Source organism: Pongo pygmaeus, chromosome 9 (assembly GCF_028885625.2).
Source record: "Pongo pygmaeus isolate AG05252 chromosome 9, NHGRI_mPonPyg2-v2.0_pri, whole genome shotgun sequence".
NCBI classification, from domain to species: Eukaryota; Metazoa; Chordata; class Mammalia; order Primates; family Hominidae; genus Pongo; species Pongo pygmaeus.
Window position 1 is genome coordinate 136,230,609 of NC_072382.2, and position 26,083 is coordinate 136,256,691.

The following is a 26,083-nucleotide window of genomic DNA, read 5'->3' on the forward strand; positions in this document are numbered from 1 at the left end:
GGGCGTCCTCCCATCTCATGGCAATCAGGGCCTGGGGCTGGGAGTGGGGTGAGGCCTTGGGCTGGAGCTGGAGCTGACTGTCACCCCTTCGCACTCCTAGACCATTTACTGTCCCTGTGTCCTTCTCAGTGTTCCAGGATTTGCCAATGGCTCTTGTTGCTGTTCCTCGTGGCCGTCTACCCGTCCACCCTCCTCTCGTATTTGTGAGCGGTGTCAGGAAGGACAGGACAGAGATGCTTGTGTTCACTTAGCCGTGTGCATCCTGTAGACTTTGAGTTCAGCCTGCTCAGTTTCAGACTGGCCTCCTGTCTTCAAAGGGCTTCTGGCTTGAGGGGAGGGGTCTGGGTGGAGGGTCCCACCCAGTGGGCTGCTGGAGGGCAGGGACAGGGCAGGGCTATGGGGTGGTGTCAGGGAGACCCAGGTGTGCAGCCCCGCTCTGCCGCTACCTGAGGCCAATTATTGTGACCTAGAGGCAAGTTATGACACCTCCCTGGAGCCTCAGCTGTCGCTTGCGTTTCTTCACTGGCAATCAGAGGCTTTCGTCCTGCGGCAGAGTGTCAGGGTGGCCCGGCTTGCCAGGCTGGCTCAGCCTCTCTGGTGTGTGCCTAGGCTGTGCCTGTGAGCTGACTCTTAGGCAGACAGCAGGCAGGTGAGGGGCCCCAGGGTAAGGCCGTGCCGCTGGGGTGGGTGTGGACATCCCCGGGTGTCAGCCAAACAGAGCGCACCTTTCTTGAGCATATGTTTCACTGATAGAAAGCCACTGAAAATAGCGTTTTAAATTTTAAAAGGAACATGTTATGGGGTAGAATACAGAATTAGCCCTTATCAAGAAATCAGAGAGGAATCTTTGTTTACATCATTACCTTGGACCAGATGCTTGGGGTGCCAAGGAAGGATCAGGCTCTGGTTCCTACGAAAGAACAAGGAACAGAGTGCATGCTTGGCTTGTAGAAGTCACAGCTGATCGAGATCAGGTGCCCAGCGAGTGACTGCCTCTCAGCTCTGTGCTGCTGTGGCGGAGTCTCCAAGACAACAAGATAAGTCTCCTGGCATCCTGGCTGACTTCTTTATATATATATTTATTTATTTTTGTGAGACAGTCTCACTCTGTCACCCAGGCTAGGGTGCAATGGCACAATCTCAGCTCACTGCAACTTCTGCCTCCTGGGTTCAAGTGATCCTCCCACCTCCCACCAAGTAGCTGGGATTTCAGGCATGCACCACCAACCCTGGCTAATTTTTTTGTGTATTTTAGTAGAGAGGGGGTTTCGCCATGCTGGCCAGGCTGGTCTCGAAATCCTGGCCTCAAGTGATCCATCTGCCTTAGCCTCCCAAAGTGTTGGGGTTACAGGTGTGAGCCACCGCACCTGACTGTAGCTGACTTCTAACTGTAGGTGGGAAACGGTGTCAGGGCCAGTTACTTTATTGTGCTGGTCTGGTGGATTGAGAAGGGTCTGGGGTCACCTAGAAGGTCCCTGGCTTTGAGACAGTGCTTTGTCTCTCTCTCCTCTTCCCTTTAACAGTGTTGGCCACCATCAACCTTCAGTCAACACATGAGCTGCAGCTACTGACCACCTTTCTCTTCAATGTCCAGGTAAGTCCAGCTACTGACCACCTTTCTCTTCAACGTCCAGGTAAGTCCAGCCCCAGGGAAGCTGCGGCCCACCCTGCTCAGTGGCCTATCGGAATTCCGAATGCCTGTCAGCGTGCTCAGCTTCCCCAGCGCAGGGAGCTGGACTCAGGGCTGTTGGCCTCTCAGCCCCCAGCCCATGCCACTGTGTGCCTGCAAGGCCCACTGCCCAGAAACAGCTCTGAGGGCTGCTGTATAGGCAGTGGACGTCACCCACTGCCCTGAGAGAGGGGCCCTTTTGGTGCACTCCTAAAGGACTCGACTTTTGTGGCCTCAACTAGCTCCAGACTTGCTCCCAGGGATTGAGGGGGGAAGAAAAAACTTCCCTGTCCTATACTACACAGGCATCTGACCTTAACCTGTGAGGCCCCTGCAATCCTAGAAAGATTATTGTCATCAGCAAGGCAGGAAGCCTGGTCCACTCCAGGTGCGGAGAGAGGGAGGAGTTTCCAGATGTCCCTCAATATCTGTCAAACTGATGGGCATTTACGCTGCACTGCAGTTCTGACTGACCTCTTTCTCGAGCTCGCGTGCCCCTCCGAAGCAGATGGATGGACAGGGCCATGCTGCAGCCTTCTGCAGACCTGAGAGGCCCCAGCTGTCCCCTGGCTCACTGAGGGGCGTGGATACTCCAGACTGCCCCCTTGCTGCATCGTCACACTGGTCCTGGGCCTGGAGTGGAGTTGTGCTTGGATGGATAGGCATGGATGCCTGTGGAGATGCTGGGCTGCTTTCCATTCTGGCTGATGGTCTTTCAGAGCAGGGGCTGTGTCCTCAGGCACATCTGCGTGGAACCACCACAGCCGTGTGGGGCCATGTGTGTGTTTGATGTGGCTCCTCCTGGAGTTCAGGTGGCCAGAGTAGGCGAGGAGGCTCCCAGGAGGGGATGGGAGGGCTGGCCCCGCTCCCAGGCAGGCTCCTGTGAGGCAGATCAGGCGCGATCCAGCTGGGTCTCTGCCTTCCTTTCTCGGCATTTCCTGAGTGCCTGCCCATGTGTGCAGTGGAGTGAGGGGTGCCTCTCATACTTGTGACTGAGATGACAGGGTCTCCTGCCCTGTGCTGTGTGACCTTGGGCAAGTTACTTAACCTCTCTGTGCATCTCTTTCTTCTTCTAAGTGGGGGTGATGAGAGTACATTGCCTTATGGTGTCAACTCACAGGGTTGTTTGAAGATTAAATGAGGTAGTATTTGGAAAGTGCCTAGCACAGCAGCTGATACAGCAGAATGCCTTATGTTTAGCCTTCAAGGTCATCCTTAGAGAGGTAGCCATACCCGAGCCTTCCCAGGCCAGCTGTCCTGCTAATAGAATGGCCCTGCTGAAGGGCTTTATGTGCGCAGTCCAGAGATGTCTGTTTTCCTGAAGGAAGCGGACTTGGACACCTCCCTGTTTAAATCAAGGGCTCTCTGAATGCACAGCGCAGGCCCCAGGTGCGCTCCACGTGGCGATGTCCAATAGCACCTCACTCGTCCTCTGTGTCCATGACCTGTGGTGGACAGAACTATGCCAGTGTTTCTTGAGCACCTCCTACCTGCCAGGGACAGTGTGCTAGGGGTGTTATGTGTACTCTCTCATTTAATTCTCCCGAGAGTCATATGAGCCGGTGAAGGAGACAGCTATAGAGTGTATAAGACACCCTGTAAGTAGTGGCTTGGGGACTGCAGCACAGTCTCACTGCAGAGCTCCAGCTCTTAGCCAGTTGTGCAGAGCAGGGGCCTGGCCCGTGGGCAGACACCCACCTCCTCAGCTCTGGTACCCCCAAGCCAACAACCTTGCTTCTGGCATGGGAGATTTCTGACTTGCGGGACTTTGAATCTGCTTCTCCCTTTTTAGTGTTTTAAACGTGGTAGGTATGTCTCCTTCTTGGAAGGTAGGTGGCTTGTAAAGAAAACCAAGCCACCAGTCTTGCTAGAAGAATTCTTCTAACTACTTTGGCTTTAACCTGGGTATGGCTGGTACCTTCTACTCAATGGACTGTATGTTTGTCCCATCCCCCGGATCAGATTTTGTTGCTGTGTATGCAGTATCCCTCTAAACATAAGGCTATCACCGACCTAGAGATACTTGACAAGCTGTCACTGAATGAGTGAGGAAGGCTCTCTCACACAGAGCCTGAAATACTAGCGTGTTAGTCTTTACACCACCCCCAGGCGCTCTGGGCTTCCGCAAACATGGCAGAGTGGAGCATGGTCCCAGGAATGATCTTGGTCTCCTTGGGGCAGTCCTATGCCAAAGTCAGTATTCAGAAAGAAGATTTAAGATTTGTTGAGTGGCCCAGTCAAGGTATAAATCCAAACTGTCAGTGCAGAACCTGCACCATGATTAGCTGTGCTGTAAGGCCCTGATTTTCTGGTTCAGAAAATGCTGCAAACTGCTGTATAAACTGAGTTGGACCTTGAAGAGGGCCCGCTCTGCAGCGTCTGATTATTCTGCTAATGGAGCCAGTACCCGGGGGGTCTGCATCCACAGTATCCCTCTCAGATATGAAGTTGTCCCGGGTAGAACATCCCCCTTCCCTGGAAGAGGACAGGCAAAGCTTGGCTTGATCCAGAACCAGTGTCTTCTTGCTAACACATATGCAACATTAAAACCATCAGGGTTTGCCGTATCGACTTCGGGAGCTTTATCTGCTCTATCCCTGCAGGAGTCCACATGTGGCAGAACTGGTGTGCAGGCGAATTTGGCCCTCACCTATGCCCCACCTCCAAAGACCTCTAAGGCAGTGGGTATGCAGCCAGGGAAAAGTAGAGAGAGCAGAGATCCTGGGGCTCCCCTCCACGAAGAGCTTCCCTCTTTTTTGTTTGGCCAGCCTGCTTGTCTAACTCTCATTTTGTGGTGTCCAGGGGACTCAGCCCAAGATGGTGATGGAGTACTGGACAGGGTGGTTTGACTCGTGGGGAGGCCCTCACAATATCTTGGATTCTTCTGGTGAGTGCTTGCAGTTACTACATCTAGCATGTGTGCTACTTAAGAAGTGAGGATGAGTTTCAGTCACCTGCTAACTAATGTAAGCCACAGGGGGTGCAAGGCTGCTGGGATTATCTGTGTGCAGAAGTTGGCTCTGGATATTCCTGAGTCATTTGTCTTGACACTTTGATGAATGGCAGGGCTTTTAACATTGCTTGTTCGTGTTTTTGTAATTAGAAGGATAATGCATGCCTATTGCAAACATCTAGAAAATACAGAAAAAGTATAGAGAAGAAATACAATTCCCAGAGCCCAGAGAAAACATTTAGATGTATACCATGCAGGTAGTTCTCTACGTATCTCTACCGACAGCTCTATACGCACACACAGATAGAGACAGATGCAGTCACACTCCGCTGCATGTCACCTGCTTGTGCCAGTTAATGCACATACGGACAGCTTTCTGTATGACCAGATACAGATTTACGTGACTGTTTTAAAGAATGTGAAGAGCCCCATTCTGAACCACGCTTTGTGGACATAGTCTCTCGGGTTGTTTCTGGTGGTTCTGTTAAGCACACGCCATCTCGGTGAGCATCCCGGAGCCTGCGCTCTGTGCACCTGGCTTTCCCTGGGATGAGTGGCACCAGCTGCGCCTCAGCGCCGTGTGGATGCGCACGCTCACCCCTCAGCCCCCGGAAAGACGGCAGCTGCAACCGCTGCTGCTGAATGGGTGCACCCATTTCCCACATATCCAGCAACACTGAGTATTAAAATAACTTTTAATATTTGTCTACTCAGTACTTCATTGTTTAGTCTGCATTTCTTTGATTTATATTAATAAAATATATATTTATTAACCATTTGTTTTTCTTCTTTGCTATGATCTTGTTTGTCATGGTTCATTTCCTAACAAAGGCAGAATAGGGGAGGTGTCAGAGTTTTCTCTCTAAGGATGCAGCCCATCTTTGTGCATTTGATACACCTGGTCAGGCAGACTCATATGGAGATTGTGCTGGCTGGAAGGCCCTGGCCGACCTGGGCTGCAGATGGTCCACGTGGAGCTCAGAGACTTGACCAGGATTTACAGACAACTGGAGGCTCGAGCTCTGGGGCCATGATTCTGGCCCACACTTCCTCCTCCACCCGTAATCTTCTGTGATTGGGGTTTTAGTGAGAGCTAGAAGGACAGAGTGACAAAGTTGGCCTTGAGGTGGTACTAGGAAAGAGGAGAGTAGTGAAGGGACCCTGGCTCATCTCAGACTTTAACTCACTCTGCACATCCCCTTTCTCCCTCCTCCGGCAGAGGTTTTAAAAACCGTGTCTGCCATTGTGGACGCTGGCTCCTCCATCAACCTCTACATGTTCCACGGAGGCACCAACTTTGGCTTCATGAATGGAGCCATGCACTTCCATGACTACAAGTCAGATGTCACCAGCTATGGCAAGTATTTGTCAACACTGCTCTCCCTGGTCTGCCCTGCATGGGCATGGCTGGGGCTTGCTATGGAGAGGCCCTCAGGGCAACTTCTGGCACCTTCAGTGTCTTTGGCAATAGAGTACCTGGAGAAGGTAGGGGCTTTGCCTGGATGGTCATGTTACATTCCCAGAGGAGGGAAGCCTCAAGGCAGGTGGTGTGCCTGTGAGCTGGTCACTCTACAGAGAGGCCTCTTTGGCAGAGGTTGGCCTGTGGAAGTGGAAGGAGACTGCCCTAGGGGGACAGGGAGGGACAGTGGCCTCCCCTCCCTGCCCAGGCCCTTGAGGAGGTGGGATCCTGCCTCCTTTAGGTTGAGAGTCCCAGAAAGTAGAAATTACACCAGCAGCTAGAAATTTAGGGCCATGCTGTGATCATGGACAGTTTGATTTTTTTTGAATTTGTGAGAGAGTATCACTCTGTCACCCAGGCTGGAGTGCAGTAGTGTGATCATAGCTCACCGCAGCCTCAAATACCTGGGCTCAAGTGATCCTCCTGCTTCGGCCTCCTGAGTAGCTGGGACTACAGGTGTGCACCCCAACCCCTGGCTAATTTTTAAAATTTTTTGTAGAGGTGGGGTCTCGCTATGTTGCCCAGGCTGGTCTGGAACCCCTGGCCTCAAGCGATCCTCCTGCCTTGGCCTCCCAAAGTGCTGGGATTAGAGGTGTGAGCCGCTGCACAAGTGATCCTCCTGCCTTGGCCTCCCAAAGTGCTGGGATTGCAGGTGTGAGCCACTGCACCTGGCCTCATGGACACTTGTTGTAGTTGGATGGCCTTTCATGTTTACAGTATTTTGACTGAATGGCTCAAAAGTGTCTTGACTCCCCAGTGGCTGAGATGAAGACCTGTGGCCCTTCCGAGCTTCTCCCTGTTCTTTGTGCTACATGTGCTGTGCTGGGGCCAGGAATGACCATGACATGCCTGGTGTCTTGCAGACTATGATGCTGTGCTGACAGAAGCCGGCGATTACACGGCCAAGTACATGAAGCTTCGAGACTTCTTTGGCTCCATCTCAGGTACCCAGCAGACAGCAGACTCAAATTCCAACTCAGGCCCTCGCTTCTGCTGTCAGACCCCTAAAGAGTTACTTCCTTACTGTCCCACCTCGACTCCAGTTGATCTGTGTGCAAGAATGTCCTAGACAAGGACAGGGAGGTGTGTGAGGCTGTTTCCATCTTGCCGGCTTCACCTGTTACAGGTGTTAACGCTCTTTATCTCCTATGGAGGACAGGAGAATGCCCCTGGCTTTCTCCCAGGCCTGGCCTTCCTCCCCGGCCTCAGCAGGTGCTGAGAGCTGGCCTGTTGCTCCTCTTGGTGCTGGGATACAGAAGCACATTGGGTCTGTGGATGGGAGCCGGGTGGGGAGGACGAGCAGGCAGTGACATTTGGGTCCACTGGGGATGACCCTGTTTTCTGTGTGTTGCAGGCATCCCTCTCCCTCCCCCACCTGACCTTCTTCCCAAGATGCCGTATGAGCCCGTCACGCCAGTCTTGTACCTGTCGCTGTGGGACGCCCTCAAGTACATGGAGGAGGTGAGTGCTGGGGGAGGTGAGTGCTGGGGGAGGTGAGTGCTGGGGGAGGTGAGTGCTGGGGCAGGTGAGTGCTGGGGGAGGTGAGTGCTGGGGAGGTGAGTGCTGGGGGAGGTGAGTGCTGGGGGGGAGGTGAGTGCTGGGGGGGAGGTGAGTGCTGGGGGAGGTGAGTGCTGGGGGGGAGGTGAGTGCTGGGGGAGGTGAGTGCTGGGGGAGGTGAGTGCTGGGGGAGGTGAGTGCTGGGGAGGTGAGTGCTTGGGGAGGTGAGTGCTGGGGGGGAGGTGAGTGCTGGGGGAGGTGAGTGCTGGGGGGGAGGTGAGTGCTGGGGGAGGTGAGTGCTGGGGGAGGTGAGTGCTGGGGAGGTGAGTGCGGGAGGTGAGTGCTGGGGGAGGTGAGTGCTGGGGGAGGTGAGTGCTGGGGAGGAGGTGAGTGCTGGTGGGGAGGTGAGTGCTGGGGGAGGTGAGTGCTGGGGGAGGTGAGTGCTGGGGGGGAGGTGAGTGCTGGGGGGGAGGTGAGTGCTGGGGGGGAGGTGAGTGCTGGGGGAGGTGAGTGCTGGGGGGGAGGTGAGTGCTGGGGGAGGTGAGTGCTGGGGAGGTGAGTGCTGGGGAGGAGGTGAGTGCTGGCGGGGGAGGTGAGTGCTGGGGGAGGTGAGTGCTGGGGGAGGTGAGTGGTGGGGGGGAGGTGAGTGGTGGGGGGGAGGTGAGTGGTGGGGGGGAGGTGAGTGGTGGGGGAGGTGAGTGGTGGGGGAGGTGAGTGCTGGGGGAGGTGAGTGCTGGGGGGGAGGTGAGTGCCGGGAGAGGTGAGTGCCGGGGGAGGTGAGTGCTGGGGGGGAGGTGAGTGCTGGGGGAGGTGAGTGCTGGGGGGGAGGTGAGTGCTGGGGGGGAGGTGAGTGCTGGGGGAGGTGAGTACTGGGGAGGTGAGTGCTGGGGGAGGTGAGTGCTGGGGAGGTGAGTGCTGGGGGGGAGGTGAGTGCTGGGGGAGGTGAGTGCTGGGGAGGTGAGTGCTGGGGGGGAGGTGAGTGCTGGGGGGGAGGTGAGTGCTGGGGGAGGTGAGTGCTGGGGGAGGTGAGTGCGGGAGGTGAGTGCTGGGGGAGGTGAGTGCTGGGGGAGGTGAGTGCTGGGGGGGAGGTGAGTGCTGGGGGAGGTGAGTGCGGGAGGTGAGTGCTGGGGGAGGTGAGTGCGGGAGGTGAGTGCTGGGGGAGGTGAGTGCTGGGAGGGAGGTGAGTGCTGGGGAGGTGAGTGCTGGGGAGGTGAGTGCTGGGGGAGGTGAGTGCTCGGGGGGAGGTGAGTGCTGGGGGGGAGGTGAGTGCTGGGGGAGGTGAGTGCGGGAGGTGAGTGCTGGGGGAGGTGAGTGCGGGAGGTGAGTGCTGGGGGAGGTGAGTGCGGGAGGTGAGTGCTGGGGGAGGTGAGTGCTGGGGGGGAGGTGAGTGCTGGGGGAGGTGAGTGCTGGGGGAGGTGAGTGCGGGAGGTGAGTGCTGGGGGAGGTGAGTGTGGGAGGTGAGTGCTGGGGTAGGTGAGTGCTGGGGAGGTGAGTGCTGGGGGAGGTGAGTGCTGGGGGGGAGGTGAGTGCTCGGGGGGAGGTGAGTGTGGGAGGTGAGTGCTGGGGTAGGTGAGTGCTGGGGGAGGTGAGTGCTGGGGGAGGTGAGTGCTGGGGGGGAGGTGAGTGCTGGGGGGGAGGTGAGTGCTGGGGGAGGTGAGTGGGGGAGGTGAATGCTGGGGGAGGTGAGTGCTGGGGGAGGTGAGTGCTGGGGGGGAGGTGAGTGCTGGGGGGGAGGTGAGTGCTGGGGGAGGTGAGTGCTGGGGGAGGTGAGTGCTGGGGGGGAGGTGAGTGCTGGGGGGGAGGTGAGTGCTGTGGGAGGTGAGTGCTGTGGGAGGTGAGTGCGGGAGGTGAGTGCTGGGGGAGGTGAGTGCTGGGGGAGGTGAGTGCTGGGGGGGAGGTGAGTGCTGGGGGAGGTGAGTGCGGGAGGTGAGTGCTGGGGGAGGTGAGTGCGGGAGGTGAGTGCTGGGGGAGGTGAGTGCTGGGGGGGAGGTGAGTGCTGGGGGAGGGGAGTGCTGGGGGGGAGGTGAGTGCTGGGGGGGAGGTGAGTGCTGGGGACGTGAGTGCTGGGGAGGTGAGTGCTGGGGAGGTGAGTGCTGGGGGAGGTGAGTGCTCGGGGGGAGGTGAGTGCTGGGGGGGAGGTGAGTGCTGGGGGAGGTGAGTGCTGGGGGAGGTGAGTGCTGGGGGGGAGGTGAGTGCTGGGGACGTGAGTGCTGGGGAGGTGAGTGCTGGGGGAGGTGAGTGCTCGGGGGGAGGTGAGTGCTGGGGGGGAGGTGAGTGCTGGGGGAGGTGAGTGCGGGAGGTGAGTGCTGGGGGAGGTGAGTGCGGGAGGTGAGTGCTGGGGGAGGTGAGTGTGGGAGGTGAGTGCTGGGGGGGAGGTGAGTGCTGGGGGGGAGGTGAGTGCTGGGGGAGGTGAGTGCTGGGGGAGGTGAGTGCGGGAGGTGAGTGCTGGGGGAGGTGAGTGTGGGAGGTGAGTGCTGGGGTAGGTGAGTGCTGGGGAGGTGAGTGCTGGGGGAGGTGAGTGCTGGGGGGGAGGTGAGTGCTCGGGGGGAGGTGAGTGTGGGAGGTGAGTGCTGGGGGGAAGGTGAGTGCTGGGGGGGAGGTGAGTGCTCGGGGGGAGGTGAGTGTGGGAGGTGAGTGCTGGGGGGAAGGTGAGTGCTGGGGGGGAGGTGAGTGCCGGGGAGGTGAGTGCTGGGGGAGGTGAGTGCTGGGGGGGAGGTGAGTGCTGGGGGAGGTGAGTGCGGGAGGTGAGTGCTGGGGGAGGTGAGTGTGGGAGGTGAGTGCTGGGGTAGGTGAGTGCTGGGGAGGTGAGTGCTGGGGGAGGTGAGTGCTGGGGGGGAGGTGAGTGCTCGGGGGGAGGTGAGTGCTGGGGGGGAGGTGAGTGCTGAGGGGGAGGTGAGTGCTGGGGGAGGTGAGTGCTCGGGGGGAGGTGAGTGCTGGGGGGGAGGTGAGTGCTGGGGGAGGTGAGTGCTGGGGGAGGTGAGTGCTGGGGGGGAGGTGAGTGCTGGGGGAGGTGAGTGCGGGAGGTGAGTGCTGGGGGAGGTGAGTGTGGGAGGTGAGTGCTGGGGTAGGTGAGTGCTGGGGAGGTGAGTGCTGGGGGAGGTGAGTGCTGGGGGGGAGGTGAGTGCTCGGGGGGAGGTGAGTGCTGGGGGGGAGGTGAGTGCTGAGGGGGAGGTGAGTGCTGGGGGAGGTGAGTGCTCGGGGGGAGGTGAGTGCTGGGGGGGAGGTGAGTGCTGGGGGAGGTGAGTGCTGGGGGAGGTGAGTGCTGGGGGGGAGGTGAGTGCTGGGGGGGAGGTGAGTGCTGGGGGAGGTGAGTGCTGGGGGAGGTGAATGCTGGGGGAGGTGAATGCTGGGGGAGGTGAGTGCTGGGGGGGAGGTGAGTGCTGGGGGGGAGGTGAGTGCTGGGGGGGAGGTGAGTGCTGGGGGAGGTGAGTGCTGGGGGAGGTGAGTGCTGGGGGGGAGGTGAGTGCTGGGGGGGAGGTGAGTGCTGGGGGAGGTGAGTGGGGGAGGTGAATGCTGGGGGAGGTGATTGCTGGGGGAGGTGAGTGCTGGGGGGGAGGTGAGTGCTGGGGGGGAGGTGAGTGCTGGGGGAGGTGAGTGCTGGGGGAGGTGAGTGCTGGGGGGGAGGTGAGTGCTGGGGGGGAGGTGAGTGCTGGGGGAGGTGAGTGCTGTGGGAGGTGAGTGCGGGAGGTGAGTGCTGGGGGAGGTGAGTGCTGGGGGAGGTGAGTGCTGGGGGGGAGGTGAGTGCTGGGGGAGGTGAGTGCGGGAGGTGAGTGCTGGGGGAGGTGAGTGCGGGAGGTGAGTGCTGGGGGAGGTGAGTGCTGGGGGGGAGGTGAGTGCTGGGGGAGGGGAGTGCTGGGGGGGAGGTGAGTGCTGGGGGGGAGGTGAGTGCTGGGGACGTGAGTGCTGGGGAGGTGAGTGCTGGGGGGGAGGTGAGTGCTGGGGGAGGTGAGTGCTGGGGGGGAGGTGAGTGCTGGGGGGGAGGTGAGTGCTGGGGGAGGTGAGTGCTGGGGGGGAGGTGAGTGCTGGGGGGGAGGTGAGTGCTGGGGGAGGTGAATGCTGGGGGGTAGGTGAGTGCTGGGGGAGGTGAGTGCTGGGGGGGAGGTGAGTGCTGGGGGGGAGGTGAGTGCTGGGGGAGGTGAGTGCTCGGGGGGAGGTGAGTGCTGGGGGGGAGGTGAGTGCTGGGGGAGGTGAGTGCTGGGGGAGGTGAGTGCTGGGGGGGAGGTGAGTGCTGGGGGAGGGGAGTGCCGGGGGCGGTTGTCGGGGCAGCAGGGCCTGGAACCCCCCAGACGAGGTGTAGGGGGAGGCAGGCCAGCGACCGGTGGCTCTGGGGTCCGCTCTCCGGCCTTGGAGCTCAGAAGGAAGAGGACAAACTCATGCTGGAGTGTGAAGGGGGAGAAACAAAGGCCCCTGAGGAACAGCGGGCGGCCCCCTGGGCCTTTCCTTCCTCCAGCCTCACAGAGGAGAGTGAGGGGAGAGGAACAGGCCGTCCCCTCCCCAAGAAGGGGGTGCCTCCTCCAGCGGACTGAGGCTGTGATGTGTATCCCCTGCCTGCGGACTCCACTCCGCTGGTGCACACCCCTTTGTCCCACCCCTCTTCCCCGTCACCCTGGAGAGTTGTAGGTTTAGTGTAATGAGAAGTCAAAATAGAAAACATCCGCCAAACCTCCGCTTCCACCCCATGTGCCAGCCCCCAGGCAGAGTCTGTTGGTGACCCTACTCCTCCTGAGCCTGCCCGCCCCTCTCTCTCTTCTGTACGCAGCCAATCAAGTCTGAAAAGCCCATCAACATGGAGAACCTGCCAGTCAACGGGGGAAACGGACAGTCCTTCGGGTACATTCTCTATGAGACCAGCATCACCTCGTCTGGCATCCTCAGTGGCCACGTGCATGATCGGGGGCAGGTAGGAGCTTCTCTTCTAAACTCCTGTGACCTTCTGGTGAGCAGCTCTGCAACAGGCGTCTCATGCCCTCCCCTCAGAATCAGCTGTTACCAGTGTGTGAAAATGGCCCTTCCGAGTTAGCTCTGTGAGCCTTCATGGGGGCATTCATGTCTGCTCTGCCCACTGGCCCCTCGTCTGCCCACAGGCACGCAGCACTGCCCTTCTTGGCCTAGCGGAGGTCCCGCTTCCCTCCTCCTGTTGGTCATGGATGTTCCTGTCTGTTCCCTTTGGCAGGTGTTTGTGAACACAGTATCCATAGGATTCTTGGACTACAAGACAACGAAGATCGCTATCCCCCTGATCCAGGTTCTTTGTTTTTGGGAGCTGGGTGATGGCTAGCCCCTGCTGCTTTGAGGAAGTCTGGGAGGAGTCACTGAGGAAGACCTGGGAGACCCGTGGCTCCTTACCCACAAGCTGTAGGTGGAGAGGGCGAGCGTGGCTTTCTGCCCAGCTGGGATGTGCACTCCCATCCCCAGAGCGTAGGAAAGAACTGGGGTCCACAAGCAAATTCTGAGGGGCAGCTGTGGCCTTCTGACAGTCATCATTAGCCCCGTGTTCCCGGCAGGGTTACACCGTGCTGAGGATCTTGGTGGAGAATCGTGGGCGAGTCAACTATGGGGAGAATATTGATGACCAGCGCAAAGGTGGGTCCCAGAATGTGTCGAAAGAGGTGGCTATTGCTTCTCTATGCTAGCAGGCCACCAGGCCATGGAGGCCTCTTGCAGGGAGGTGGAGGCTGGGTTGTCCCATACATCAGGCCAGTTCTGAGTGGGCCAGAGAAGCTCCGCTGGGCTGTGGCCCCTGTCCTGTTAGCACTGCATGCGTGCATCGTCTGTGTGCTCGTGATAAACACTGTGAACACTGAGCTGGCCTCTTGTCTCCCCTGGGCTGCAGTCGACTTCTGCAAGGATGTTTGCTTGGGGAGCGGCAGTGAGGAGCAATGAATGTGATTTCCAGGAATCCAAGGAAAGGCACAAGACCCCTGCCTTCTTGGGCCTCCACACTGAAATTCTCTTCTTGATCCATCTTGGGAAACCCATAGCTTATCTCAGATGTCAGGAGAGGAGGATGCGGGACATACAGCAAACAAAACACCTCTCGGCAGTGCACCCCTCTGGGAATAGGCCGCCAATTGGCTTTATGTTTCCTGGCCTACTAAATCTTTTGTGCTTTAATTTAGCCCTTCCTTTTTTTTTTTTTTTTTGAGATGGAGTCTCGCTCTTTCACCCAGGCTGGACTGCAGTGACGCTATCTCAGCTCACTGCACGCTCCACCTCCCGGGTTCATGCCATTCTCCTGCCTCAGCCTCCCGAGTAGCTGGGACTACAGGCGCCCGCCACCGTGCCTGAATTTAGCCCTTCCTTTTAAAAAAAAATCTAGCTAAATGTGGGTGGTTTCAGGTAAGTTATAAAAAAAGAACTCAGAAAAAAATGAATGCGACTGCGGTGAGCAACAGCGGTGGCCTCCCAGCTCTCTCACGGTGTCTGCGTTTGCAATGGAGGAAACTTGAAGAGCTCTTATTGGTCCACATTTCATCCGAGAGCCGTCTGGTGGCCTGCCAGGAAAGCCACATGGCGCAGACACTGGGGCCTGGATCCTGGGGATCAGGGCCCTTGTAGATGGGCCTCAGAGCAGCATCTAGCACCACCCAGGCCCACACTCCTTTACCCTAAACATCTCCCTCTCTGGGCCTGTCCTCACTTCCGTTGTTCTCCTGGGAGTTGGAAGGAGCACCAGCCTGACCATTGTTCCTAACTTTGCTTCCCTGAACCCTTGTTGAGGGTCCCCTGGGCCCATACTGTGGAGTCCTGTCCTCTGGATCACAGTTCGATGTTTATAAGTCACAGACCTCCCTTGAGAAATGCGTGTGCCCACATACACCTGCACCTGCCATTTCAGAGTCTGTAGGCCCTGCAAAGCCTCTCCACAGTCCCCGGCCTCCAAATTCCCACGTTAGCCACTCAGCAGCTCTGCAATCTGAGACTGGCAGGGCTGGCCCAGCCCCAGGACACTGATGAGTGGCTCCTCAAGGGGACACATCTCTTCCCTGTTGGATGCCTGAGGGAGGGTGCCATCTGCTCACAGTCCAAACACTCCTAATGCACAGCTTTAATCCTAGGTGGCAGAGATGACTCTGGCTGAGTTATTAGGTCTGTGTGGCTTGGGCCCCACTGCAACTGGCCCTGCAGCTAGGCCGGAACCCTCTCGGTCATCTGGAACTTCCTTCAGAGAGAGGCCAGAGGCTGTTCTCGCCCTATAACACCTCAGCTCTATATCCTTCCCATGGCAAATCTTAGGGTCTTCCTCCTTCCCGTACCCCATAGAATTGCTAGGGAGCCTTGCTTGCAAGTGAACGGCTTCTCAGGGAGCGTACACTTCAGCACCCCTCACCCCAGCTTCTCAGGGCTTCCCCTCGTGGCCCTGGCCCAGCTGACTCGGCCCCTGCCTTTGGGCTACCCACGTGTCCTGCCTCCCTCCCACAGGCTTAATTGGAAATCTCTATCTGAATGATTCACCTCTGAAAAAATTCAGAATCTATAGCCTGGATATGAAGAAGAGCTTCTTTCAGAGGTAGGTCCCTGCCCAGCACCAGCGCGTGCACTCACAGGTATAGTGCTGTGCGGTGGGGCCCAGGGGTCCCTGGTGCACCGTGGCCTGGCCCGCACCCAGGTGTGAATGCCCCCAGGGGCCAGATCGGCTGGCCGAGGTGAGGGGTGGCACCCGCACTTGCAGACTAGGAATTCCCAGCACCCTACTGTGCTGCCGTTCTGTGTCCTGGTTAAGAGGCGGGGGCCTTGGATGGGGAAACGGTGTCAGGGCCGGTTACTTTATTGTGCTGGTGGATTGAGAGGGGCCTCCTCCCTCTCCTTCCCTGTGTTCTGTCCTTAGGTTCGGCCTGGACAAATGGAGTTCCCTCCCAGAAACACCCACATTGCCTGCTTTCTTCTTGGGTAGCTTGTCCATCAGCTCCACCCCTTGTGACACCTTTCTGAAGCTGGAGGTTGGTAACGCCCTTTTCCCTGCCAGTTTCTCCCACCTCCCTCCCGCCTTGGAGGGCTCTGAGCCAAAGCCACATGAGCTTGGCGAGAGTCGTTGGTGGTTTCTGTGCCCAGAGGGTCTGAGAGGGCCGCTGGGGCCTCCCTGGGCCAGGAGAGTGGGTTCACAGCAGAAGAACCACCTCATGCTTCCCACGAGCAGTCTGAGCTTGGGGGCCATGCCTGGGAGGCGTGGCACTAGGGAGACAGGAAATAGAGCATCCCACCTGCTCACCCTTATGGCTGTCCAGACACAGCTCGCTTTGGTCTCCTGGACCTGAGAGAAGCACGCATGTATGTCTCCCTCCACTTTTGCTGTGGCTCTCGTGGTAGATGAACGCCCTTCCCACTCTGTTTCAAGGGCTGGGAGAAGGGGGTTGTATTCATCAATGGCCAGAACCTTGGACGTTACTGGAACATTGGACCCCAGAAGACGCTCTACCTCCCAGGTCCCTGGTTGGGCAGCGGAATCAACCAGGTGGGAGCTTCCAGCCCCTTCCTGTTCCCCAAGACGCCCTGCCCACCTGCCCTTCCAGGGAGCCTTCGGTCAGGGTGGAGGGGCGTGTCAGCGGGTTCTTCCTCCCTTCTCCTCGCTGCGGAGGAGTTGTTGGTCCCTGTCCCTTCCAGCCTGGTTCCCAAACCCTTTCCTTCTGACCCTGCCACCTCTCAGCACCTCCCCTGGCTCCAGGACAGACCTCAGCTGCCCTCCCAGCCCGGCCCTCTCTCCACAGGTCATCGTTTTTGAGGAGACGATGGCGGGCCCTGCATTACAGTTCACGGAAACCCCCCACCTGGGCAGGAACCAGTACATTAAGTGAGCGGTGGCGCCCCCTCCTGCTGGTGCCCGTGGGAGACTGCCGCCTCCTCGACCTGAAGCCTAGTGGCTGCTGCCCCGCTCCCTCACTGCAAAAGCATCTCCTTAAGTAGCAACCTCAGGGACTGGGGGCTACAGTCTGCCCCTGCCTCAGCTCAAAACCCTAAGCCTGCAGGGAAAGGTGGGATGGCTCTGGGCCTGGCTTTGTTGATGATGCCTTTCCTACAGCCCTGCTCTTGTGCCGAGGCTGTCGGGCTGTCTCTAGGGTGGGAGCAGCTAATCGGATCGCCCAGCCTTTGGCCCTCAGAAAAAGTGCTGAAACATGCCCTGCACCGGACGTCACAGCCCTGCGAGCATCTGCTGGACTCAGGCGTGCTCTTTGCCGGTGCTTGGGAGGCTTGGCCACATCCCTCATGGCCCCGTTTTATCCCCGAAATCCTGGGTGTGTCACCAGTGTAGAGGGTGGGGAACGGGTGTCTCACCTGAGCTGACTTTGTTCTTCCTTCACAACCTTCTGAGCCTTCTTTGGGATTCTGGAAGGAACTGGGTGTGAGAAACATGTGACTTCCCCTTTCCCTTCCCACTGGCTGCTTCCTACAGGGTGACAGGCTGGGCTGGAGAAACAGAAATCCTCAGCCCTGCGTCTTCCCGAGTTAGCGAGTGTCTCTGGTGTTCAGTGAGGAGGACGTGTGTGTCCTGGCAGAAGCCATGGCCCATATCTGCACATCCAGGGAGGAGGACAGAAGGCCCAGCTCAGTGGCCCCCGCCCCCCACCCCCCACGCCCGAGCAGCAGGGGCGGAGCAGCCCTCCTTCGCGGTGTGTCCACGTCCGCATTTGAGCCTTGTTCTGGGGCCCAGCCCAACACCTGGCTCGGGCTCACTGTCCTGAGTTGCAGTAAAGCTATAACGTTAAATCACACCCCCTCTGGTGATAGCCTCTGGTCATGTGTGCCACTCTTGCCAGAGGGAAAGGCTGTCTGAGAGCTTGGTTTTCTCAGTCAGGTTCCCATTGGGCCCCACTTGCCGCCCGGGGGTCCAGACGGGGACCGTCCCTGGGGTGGGTGGGCCATGATCCTGGCCTCATATTCCCCTCCTAACCCCGACTTCCCTTCAAATGTCACTGGATTGGAAGTGCCCTGGAGAGGACAGGTCAAATGCAAATTCATTCTCATGCTGGTGGGCGGGGGTAAGAATCTGCCAGGCAGTCAAGGGTGCTACATATGAGTTAACTGCGGGGTTGAGTTTTGCTTCACAAACTACATCTGGCATCTACTGCCAAAACCAAATTATCTCCAGTAACAGTCAGAAAGTCAAGTAGCACACACATCCCCTGCACAGCGAGAGCTCTGGGAGCCCCGTGAAGGTGGGCTGGGGGATGGTGAACCATCGAGCTCACTGAGGCTAGCAGGCTTGCTGCCCGTGTGTGGCTGCCCAGGGGGAGTGCAGGGGACATTCGTGGTGTGCAGCCCAGCAGCTGAGCCGGGTCAAGGGCTTATTAAATGGAGCTTATTAAAGGGAAGCTTGTGGACAGTGACTTGGGAACAAGATGGGGCAGAGTCTCTGGTTTTGCCCAAACTCACCAGTTCTTCTGGAACTGCCGTGGAATGGCAAGCATGGGGCTAAGATGTGGATGAGACCCGGGCTACTTGGGTGTGGCCTGAGCCACGTGCAGGGTCTTCTGCCCCGCTTTACCTGAGTGTGTGCTTCTGCAGAGCTGTGTATGAACTGGTTCCGTCAGAAAGTGATGGAACTGGAATGGAAGGGAACCTTCCTGCAAATCCTCCTGTAAGGTGGAGAAGCCCCTTGGATCACACTTCCACGCAGACCAGAGCAGGACACACTGTGGTTTCCTAAGGTGAGGTCTTCCTACACCAGCTTCATATTCTCGCCCTTCTTTTCTGCCAGTTAATTGCTCAGCTTCTCTATCAAAGTACCTCTTGGCAGAGCTTATTCTCCAGCGTTGACTAAAGATGTTTCCATTATCTTCCACATGGTATGGCCTCATCTAGGTCTCTTTGGAGGATCCCTCTTCATATCCAGCCTCTGAATGCTGGGGGTCTCTGGCCCACTCCTTGGGCTGCTTCTTTCCTCTGTCCACACTCGCTGCATAGGGACTCACCCGTGCACCTGTGGTTTGTAAACAGGTTGGACACCTGCGCCCGCTGCTGCTGGCCTGCACCTGAGCTCCAGGTGTGTGGGGGCGCCTTTTCTTCTGCATGTGTCTAACAGGCACCTGACACAGAGCTCCATTTCCCCACATTACCCCTCCTGCACACAGCCCCGTATCTGGAAACGGCAGTGCGGTTCTGTGTCTTGGGCTATTTTGGACCCCTCTCTTTATCTCCCACATCCAATCCAGCAGCAGATCCTCCTGGCTCCTCCTAAACTAGGCCAGAATTTGACTGCTTCTCTCTGCCCCAACCCCATGCCCCCACTCAGCCCACTGCATCTTGGCCTGGATGATTGCAGGAGCCATGTCTCCACCTGCCCTTGCCCTCTCCATTTATCCTCCATGCAGGAGCAGGGCAATTCTTCTTAGAGATGGATAGATTATGTTAGTCCTCCGTACTGGACCCCCATTGCCTTCTGGTTTCACCTGGTGCCTGGGGACTCCCTTCTCCTATGCCCACCACATCCCTCACTGCTGTTGCCCCCAGCAGCCCCCGCCCAGTCAGTGGAGCCCGATGGCCTTCCTGCTGATCTGTAAGCAGGCTGAGCAACGCTTGTTCCACCTGGTGGAGGGTTCTTTCTTCTTGGACCCAGGGAGCTGCATGTCAGGGTGTTGCTGCTTTGCTCAAATGTCACTTATCAGGGAGGCCTTTGTGGCCAACCCTACAGAGCACTGACCCCTCTCCACTGCTACCTCTGTCTCCCCGACTCAGCCTCATCCTCCATACTACAGATTGCATCTGAAATAACATGCATTCGTTATTGCCTGTCTCCGCTCGTCAGTGGGTCAGTTCTTTGAAAATGAGAGCCTTGTTTTCTCACTGCTGTGTGTCGGCTCCTAGAATAATGCCTGTTCATAACAGGCACCTGACAAATACTTGTTGGGTAGCTAAATTAATAAATGAGAACAAAATAAGGCAGGGCTGAAGAGGATTAGGACTGTTAAAAACTGTATTTGACTTTTAATTTTGAAAGCAAATTAAATACAGTTAAATTAAAACAGACCAGATGCAGCTGCCTGGGTGCCACCCTCACCCCAGCCTCTGTTCTTGGAACTCCTAGCCCCTGGCCTCACTCCTGTGTGGTGGGGCTTGCCAGCGAGGGAGCAGGGAACAGACTGGGTTTGGAAAACAGTCGTCATCATGGACCCATTTCTGATTTGTAACAAACTCATTCCCAACAAAGATGAAGGCTGCAGTCTACCAGGGTTACAATTATAAATAAATATACATGCAGCTAAAAGAGGATATTAGGTGAAAACAACTGACCTAGCATCTGCCCAAAGAAGTCCCCATTTTGTTGTTCATTATCAATGTCCTGAAAATGAACCCTGGGTTTTTGGCTAAGAAGGTGGCCTCAGACCAGCCAAGCTGACCTTGGCACTCAGCTGGCTTCTGTGAGGCAGTAGAGTACCCACACATAAGTTCACCACCTGTGCTCACCTCCTCCCTTCTCTCCCATGCCACCCCACTTGCTTCCAAGAGCTTGGTTTCCAAAGTGACATCCAGGGTGTAAGAGGTTGGGGAAAACGTCCTGCAAGGTGGCTCAGGGATCTGATTACATCAGATGGTCTCATGAATACTGTGGGAGATTAAATCCATCTCAAAATAGGCAACCAATGCTATATTCTGAACGTTAGGTCTCTGGACTGAGTCCCACCCGCCCACCCACTCAGGAGTGGGTTCTGAATGGCCCTCAGACCTGTCCTGGTGAGTCTTAACGGGGTGGGGGGCTGTTAGTTAAAAAATAAACACCTCTTCAGTAGGCTGGGGCCCTTTCCTTTTCCTCCACCTGGGGGGAAAATTGTGCTTCCAACTTGCAGGAGAACGAGCCAGATCACCAGTAGAGAGCCCGGCCGGGCCAGGGGGAGTCAGAGCCCTTTCTAGTGGGCCCGGGAGGCCTGGGGAGGGCAGTAGTTTGAGGCACACTGTTCTTTCTCCAGGATGGAAAGTGGACAGCTGGACATGAGGTGGGCTAGCTTTGCATGCTCCTGACTTAGGGAGAAGTAACATTTTCTTTCCCTTTTTTGTGTTTAGAATAATTTCCAAAGCAGTGTGCTCAGGCCTCCTTCCTGCTCAGTGTCCCACCAGCCCCTGCCCCCTTTTCCCCAGCCCCTCTGCTACTCCAGAGCCTCTCCTCCTCAGACCAGGGACAGGAGGGAGGGAATGGCCTTGGTCTCCCTCCTCTTTCCAGGCTGCAGGAGGTCCCACCTTGCCCACTGCCCACCATGGGCTCACTCCACCCTGAGGTCTGTGGCTCTGACGAGCTGCAGGAAAAGGCGCTTCCCCTCCCCAGTCCAGTCCAGGCTAGGGCCCTAGCAGCCGACGTGGGCGGTGGGGAGGCAGTCTGTGGACGGTGGGGTTCTTAGTCCAGGTGAGGCAGTGACCTGTGCTGGCTCTAGAGGCCACCCCTTTGCCATTGCTGGAGGAGAAGGGGTAAAGGAAGAGGGGCCGGAGGAGGGGACTCTGTTCCCGCCACAGCCTGAGGTACAGGGGGTGCCTATTAGGCCCAGGCTGCCCCCATGCAGGGCTGGGTGCCTGTTGGGATCAAAGACAGCCTTATGCTCTGTAAACACGAACCAGAGGAGACCCACAGAGGTATGTCTGATTTGGGGGCAGCTCTCGGGAAGAGCAGGGGCCCAGGAGAGGAGCAGAGTGCTCGTGATGCCCGTGGGCTGCTCTCTGGTCTTCAGAATTCCCTGGCTGGGTGTCCTGTGTGGTCGTGCTGAGCCCAGGGACAGGGAGCCAGGGAGGGCCATGCTCCACTTGACTGTAGGGTCTTCTTATCTCCCTCCCGCCCTGCATTACTGCAGGGCCGGTGTGGGTGCCCACTGCACCTGCTCCTGCAGCCCCATCAGAGTGGGCAGCTCTGGGGAGGCGCGCTGGAGCACCGGCTTGGCTGGTGCTGGACACCCCACCCTGGCCATCAGGTCTCTCGGGCCCTGGTCACGCTGGATGGAGAGAACAACAGGTCTGGGATTTCTGTGCTTAAATTCTCTGTCCTTTGTTCTGGCATCAGGCTGGGCTCTCTCAGAAGCCCCCAGAATAGAAAGGAGGGTGATGGTGATTCCTTAGGAGTTGGCCTTGGAGGGACCGTCAGCTGTGGGGAGAGGATGGAAGGCCAAGAACAGGGTCTGAGGAGGAGGCTCCTGTGAGGGGAGAGGAGGAATGAGTGAGGTGTCGGCTGAGGGTTGGGCCAGGGAGGGAACGGCCAGGCAGGGCCACCAGGACCTCTGCAAAGCCCAGGCCCCCAGGTCCTGTGGGGGCCTTTCTGAGGGGCACGTGGGGAAGGTGCTTCCAGTGAGGGCAGTGAGGGCAGGAGGCAGAGGTGAGGCTCGGTACAGATGCATTCTAAGTGGCGCTGGGCAAGGCGATTGAGGGACACCCTGTGGTCCCCTGTAGGCAGGGGGATGCAAACACGATACAGAAGCTGTTGCTTAGCTCCAGGGCAAGAGGACAAATGTCTGTCTCAGGCCTCAACCTCTGTTTGGCATAACCTAGAGTAGGGAGTCAGGAGTACCAGCTGCTTTTAAGAGACAGGATAAGATCACAGAAAAGCCCCTGAAAATGCCTGGCTTTGCCAACCACCCAGCACAATTCACTCATGCCAGTGTGTCACCTTGGAACATTCATTTAGCTTCTCTCAACATCATTTCTTTGCCTCTGAAGTGTAGGTGGATCCTGTGGCCTACTTCCAGAGAGGGCTTTAAAGGCTTGAATAAAAATAGCCACACTGATGAGATTTAAGTGCCATGAACTGTTCTAGGTGCTCTCAGCAACCTACTTCACAGACGAAGAAACTGAGGCCCAGAAAAGTCAAGTCAGGTCAAACAGTGAAGAGCAGGGGTCCTGGGAGCTGAGGTGGGCTCTGGGTCTGTGCTGTCACTCTGCGCTACCTCTCACTATGACAGCCGTGGGCTCATTGCTGTGGAGCAGCGAGTCTGTGAGTCCTTGCCACGGCCACGTGGTGAAGGAATCCACAGGGGAAGAGGCAGACTTCGGGGGACAGACCCTGGCCAGCGAGAGTCTGAATGACAGTGCCTTGTGGGGTGCAGGCGTCACTGCCAGCAGAAAAATCAGCAAGGTGTTTGGAAGGTGATGCCCTCTGAAGAGTCTGGTGGCAGAAGGACCCAGCTGTGTGGGTGAAAGTTAATGCCTGGGTACTTTCAGGTGGCCCAGTGGGAAGGGGACTGTGGTGACGCCCTCCACTCCTGCCCACATCTGCCCTGTCCTCCACAGTGAAAGCCCAAGAGGAAAAGAATGAGACAGTTGATTCGGCCCAACCTGGTGCCGCCCTGCCCAGTGTGTGGCCCACCCTCGTCATGCCCATACCTGCATCCTGAGGCTCAGATCTCCACCGAGGGGTCAGTGAAGCCCTTCTTGCCCTCATTCACCAGCACTGGCTTCTCTGTCCGTGTGTGCCACACCAGGATCTGTTTGCCCAGAGATGCAAAACACAGTGGGACAGGCCCCTGACCTCACTCTGCTGCCTCCCTGCTCCCTCCCACACTGTGTAAACATTTCTCCTGCCTCTCCTTTTCCTTTGAGAGTTTTTCAATTGTTCCATTACGATTTTCTCAGTTGTTTTTTATGTATTTTCTGTGGCTCTAGACTACCCCCTCATTTTTGCTGTCTGTACCTGTGATGCCTTCAGAATACCTGCTGGAAATGGGAAGTCTAGAACTACAGAAAAGAGAAGCCCCAAGACTTCCCAAGTGTGTGTGTGTGTGTGTGTATATGTTCATGTGCATATGTGTATATGTGTGTGTGCACACGCGTGCATGCGTAGGCATGTGTATGTGCATGAGTGCTCAGCAGGGAGGTCCTGGAGCACAGCTGTTCTGTGGGAGGTTATAACTCCCTGGGGGCCATTGCTCTCCCTTTCCCTGCCTGTCTGCAGTGTTGCTGCCTTACAGGTGATAAACTGCCTTCCTGGGAGGGGGTTTCAGAAAGCCCAGGCTGTTTTGAGGCCTCTGTTTCCTTCTCCCGATCTGTAGGGAGGGTCTGGATGTACTTGAGACATTGCATCACAGCTGTCAGTTCTGCGGAGGGTCTCACCTTGGTGCAGTTTGCTGCCTTGGGCTCCAGGTCATTGAGGGTGACAAGTTCGCGAAGGAGGCTGCTTTCCTGGTAGCCTCCCTTCACACCTCGCAGCTTGAAGTAGGCCTGGCTTCGCTGCAGAATGAGCCGCAGGTTGATGGCAAATCCAGCCATGTCTATTGCAAATGGCCGGTGGGGGTCAAACACCGTCTTCCAGCCGACCACCTTCCCTGCCCCGTTCACCCGTGGGGCCTCGTACCGCAGGCCACCCACAAAGGCGACGGGCCACACGGACACCCTCCTGGTGCTGCGCATCTACAAGTGGGGGTCCAGAGTCAGCGCACTGGCACTGCAGATGAGGACGGACGCGCGTGCCCGTGGGAGGCGACATCCTTCAGCGACCTCTATGCCCATGGCCAGCCGAGGCCACCCGGGGGGGCCAGTACAGCCCTGCCCCCAGGGCCCATCCCATGGGTTGGGCACCTGAGAAGAACCTGCCCTGGGCTGCCGGGGAGACCTGACCTCTCAGACGGCCTGGTCTTCACCTTCTGAACATGGATGGCCCTGCTACTGTCTTCTCCCTTGTGTAAAACCTTTCAGTCTCCCCACTTCAGAGTGTGAAATGACTCCCTTCTCCCCCAGAGTAACACAGCCCATATACTCAGGCGAGCTCACACTGTTCCACCTAAGAGGTTTCTGGTAGTCCCGCGGAGTGACCTACTCACAAACCCATTCAGAGGATACCTCTAGGGCCAGGAATGTGGTTTAGGGGCTCCAGAACCGCCTGCCTTCCCCCTAACTTGCGGGGGATGCTTCAGCCCGCACTTCATCCCTTTCCCTGGCTCTTTGCTGCCTGCCCGGCTCCCAGCCCTGCACCGCTTCCCGGTTGCCCCCCGCGCGTGCCTGCACACCCACAACCCCTCCTCGGGAAGCCCCTCCACACCCACAACCCCTCCTCGGGAAGCCTCTGCACACCCACAACCCCTCCTCGGGAAGCCCCTCCACACCCACAACCCCTCCTCGGGAAGCCTCTCCACACCCACAACCCCTCCTCGGGAAGCCTCTCCACACCCACAACCCCTCCTCGGGAAGCCCCTCCACACCCACAACCCCTCCTCGGGAAGCCCCTCCACACCCACAACCCCTCCTCGGGAAGCCCCTCCACTCCCCGCAGCCGGAGGTCCCGCAGCTCCCTGTCGGGCCGCCCCTCACCTCTTCGAAGAGCTCCAGGCTGTAGGTGTTGTCGTCGTCGGCGAAGTAGACCACGCCAGGCTGGCTGGAGTTGCGCGGGAAGGTCTCGCGCAGCCAGCGCAGGGCCAGGTTGCGCTGCATGGTGCCCCGCGGGATGCGCGGGTCGCGGGCGTCTCCGCGCAGCTTGTAGTTGCGGGGCGTCTCCACGTGCAGGTGCGTGTAGTTGAGGCCGGTGTCGCGCAGCAGGCGCGCGGTCAGCGGCGTCCGGCGCGGCGCATCCTCCACCACCAGCCAGTGGAGGTTGGGCACGTGCAGCAGCGTGTTGGCCATGCGCGTGAGCTCCGCCTTCTGCACCGGGCGGCTGTAGGTGGGCGTCACCACGTGGATGGTGGGCAGCGTGTCGGACCATGGCGGGGGCCGCGTGTACACGTACTCGGTGCGCACCACCTCCACGATGTCGCGGTCGGACATGCAGTACTCCCTGGGGTCGGCGCCGGGCGGCGCTTCGCGTCGGGGGTCACTGCCCTCATCTGCCGAGTTGGGAGACAGGCGATGCGGGAGGAGAGCGCTGGCTACGGCCCTAGATTCAGAGCAGGACGCCACCCACCCTGCCGGGGCACCTTCCCCTCCCCCGCTGCAGGGGCTGCTCAGACCCCTGCCCTGCCTGACCTGTTAGCTCTAAGGCTGAAAACTGCAGCCCTGGGATCCTCTCTGTGAGGGTCCTGGTTCTGATGACACAGAAATGACCTCTTCCTTCCCACCTTTGCAGCCCTCTAGCTATTTGAGTGCGGTTGTCCATATTCCAAGATGGCATCCTCAGTTCCTAAATGTGCTGATTTTCCTATGAAAAGGCGTCCTGACCCTCCCCTCGCTAGCCCTACTCATCAGGAGGGAGCTGGCCACACTGCCTTGCGCAGGGCTGGGCTAGAAGAGCCGGGCTGGCGGAGCACGTGGCACTGCCCCACTGTGCTGTGGAGGCCGCAAAGCCCCAGGGCCGCACCACTGCTGCAGCAGCCAGAGCACACTGGGGGCCTGCAGGAGCCTGAGGCAGCTCCCCCAGTTCTCAAGCCCTACAGTCAAGCGGGGCCTCTTCGCTCCTGGCCTTATGTAAGGCATTCTCTGGATCTTGGTGCAGAACTTCCTATTTAACCACATTTTATTCTTGTGGGTTTTGCCCATAGTTGCCAAGATATATGTAGATCTAGCAGTCCTAGCAAGAGGAGAAATCAGGGCCATTGGGATTCTTGTTTTCCATGCGTCCCTTCTCTCCAAATTCTGTCCTTCCATCGGAAGGGCCCACGCACCAATGACGGTGTGG

At 57.9% G+C, this 26,083-nt stretch overlaps 2 protein-coding genes across 12 annotated transcripts in view; one reads left to right on the forward strand and one right to left on the reverse strand.

The window, feature by feature from the left end:
- Window positions 1-17,285, forward strand: part of GLB1L2 (galactosidase beta 1 like 2) — a 47,747-nt gene extending 30,462 nt beyond the window's left edge. For all 4 annotated transcript variants that reach the window (XM_063671644.1, XM_063671643.1, XM_063671641.1 and 1 more), the window contains 12 exons: window positions 1,524-1,594; window positions 4,472-4,556; window positions 5,842-5,979; window positions 6,945-7,025; window positions 7,436-7,542; window positions 12,338-12,478; window positions 12,752-12,823; window positions 13,083-13,161; window positions 15,001-15,088; window positions 15,407-15,518; window positions 15,914-16,030; window positions 16,284-17,285. In XM_063671644.1, coding sequence (XP_063527714.1) covers window positions 1,524-1,594; window positions 4,472-4,556; window positions 5,842-5,979; window positions 6,945-7,025; window positions 7,436-7,542; window positions 12,338-12,478; window positions 12,752-12,823; window positions 13,083-13,161; window positions 15,001-15,088; window positions 15,407-15,518; window positions 15,914-16,030; window positions 16,284-16,370 — 1,178 coding nt within the window. In that variant the 3' untranslated portion in view covers window positions 16,371-17,285. The remainder of the gene's footprint in view (window positions 1-1,523; window positions 1,595-4,471; window positions 4,557-5,841; window positions 5,980-6,944; window positions 7,026-7,435; window positions 7,543-12,337; window positions 12,479-12,751; window positions 12,824-13,082; window positions 13,162-15,000; window positions 15,089-15,406; window positions 15,519-15,913; window positions 16,031-16,283) is intronic.
- Window positions 1-26,083, reverse strand: part of B3GAT1 (beta-1,3-glucuronyltransferase 1) — a 71,026-nt gene that overhangs the window by 18,305 nt on the left and 26,638 nt on the right. For 3 of the 8 annotated variants that reach the window (XM_054438906.2, XM_054438914.2, XM_054438909.2), the window contains 4 exons: window positions 24,787-25,295; window positions 23,593-23,889; window positions 22,867-22,967; window positions 19,469-21,683 (listed from right to left, as the gene is read on the reverse strand). In XM_054438906.2, the coding sequence (XP_054294881.1) occupies window positions 22,881-22,967; window positions 23,593-23,889; window positions 24,787-25,295 (893 nt within the window). In that variant the 3' untranslated portion in view covers window positions 19,469-21,683; window positions 22,867-22,880. Of the gene's footprint in view, window positions 1-890; window positions 911-18,422; window positions 18,494-19,468; window positions 22,669-22,866; window positions 22,968-23,592; window positions 23,890-24,786; window positions 25,296-26,083 lie in introns of those variants that run through there. The other 5 variants (XM_054438912.2, XM_054438911.2, XM_054438908.2 and 2 more) reach the window with 5 other exon arrangements.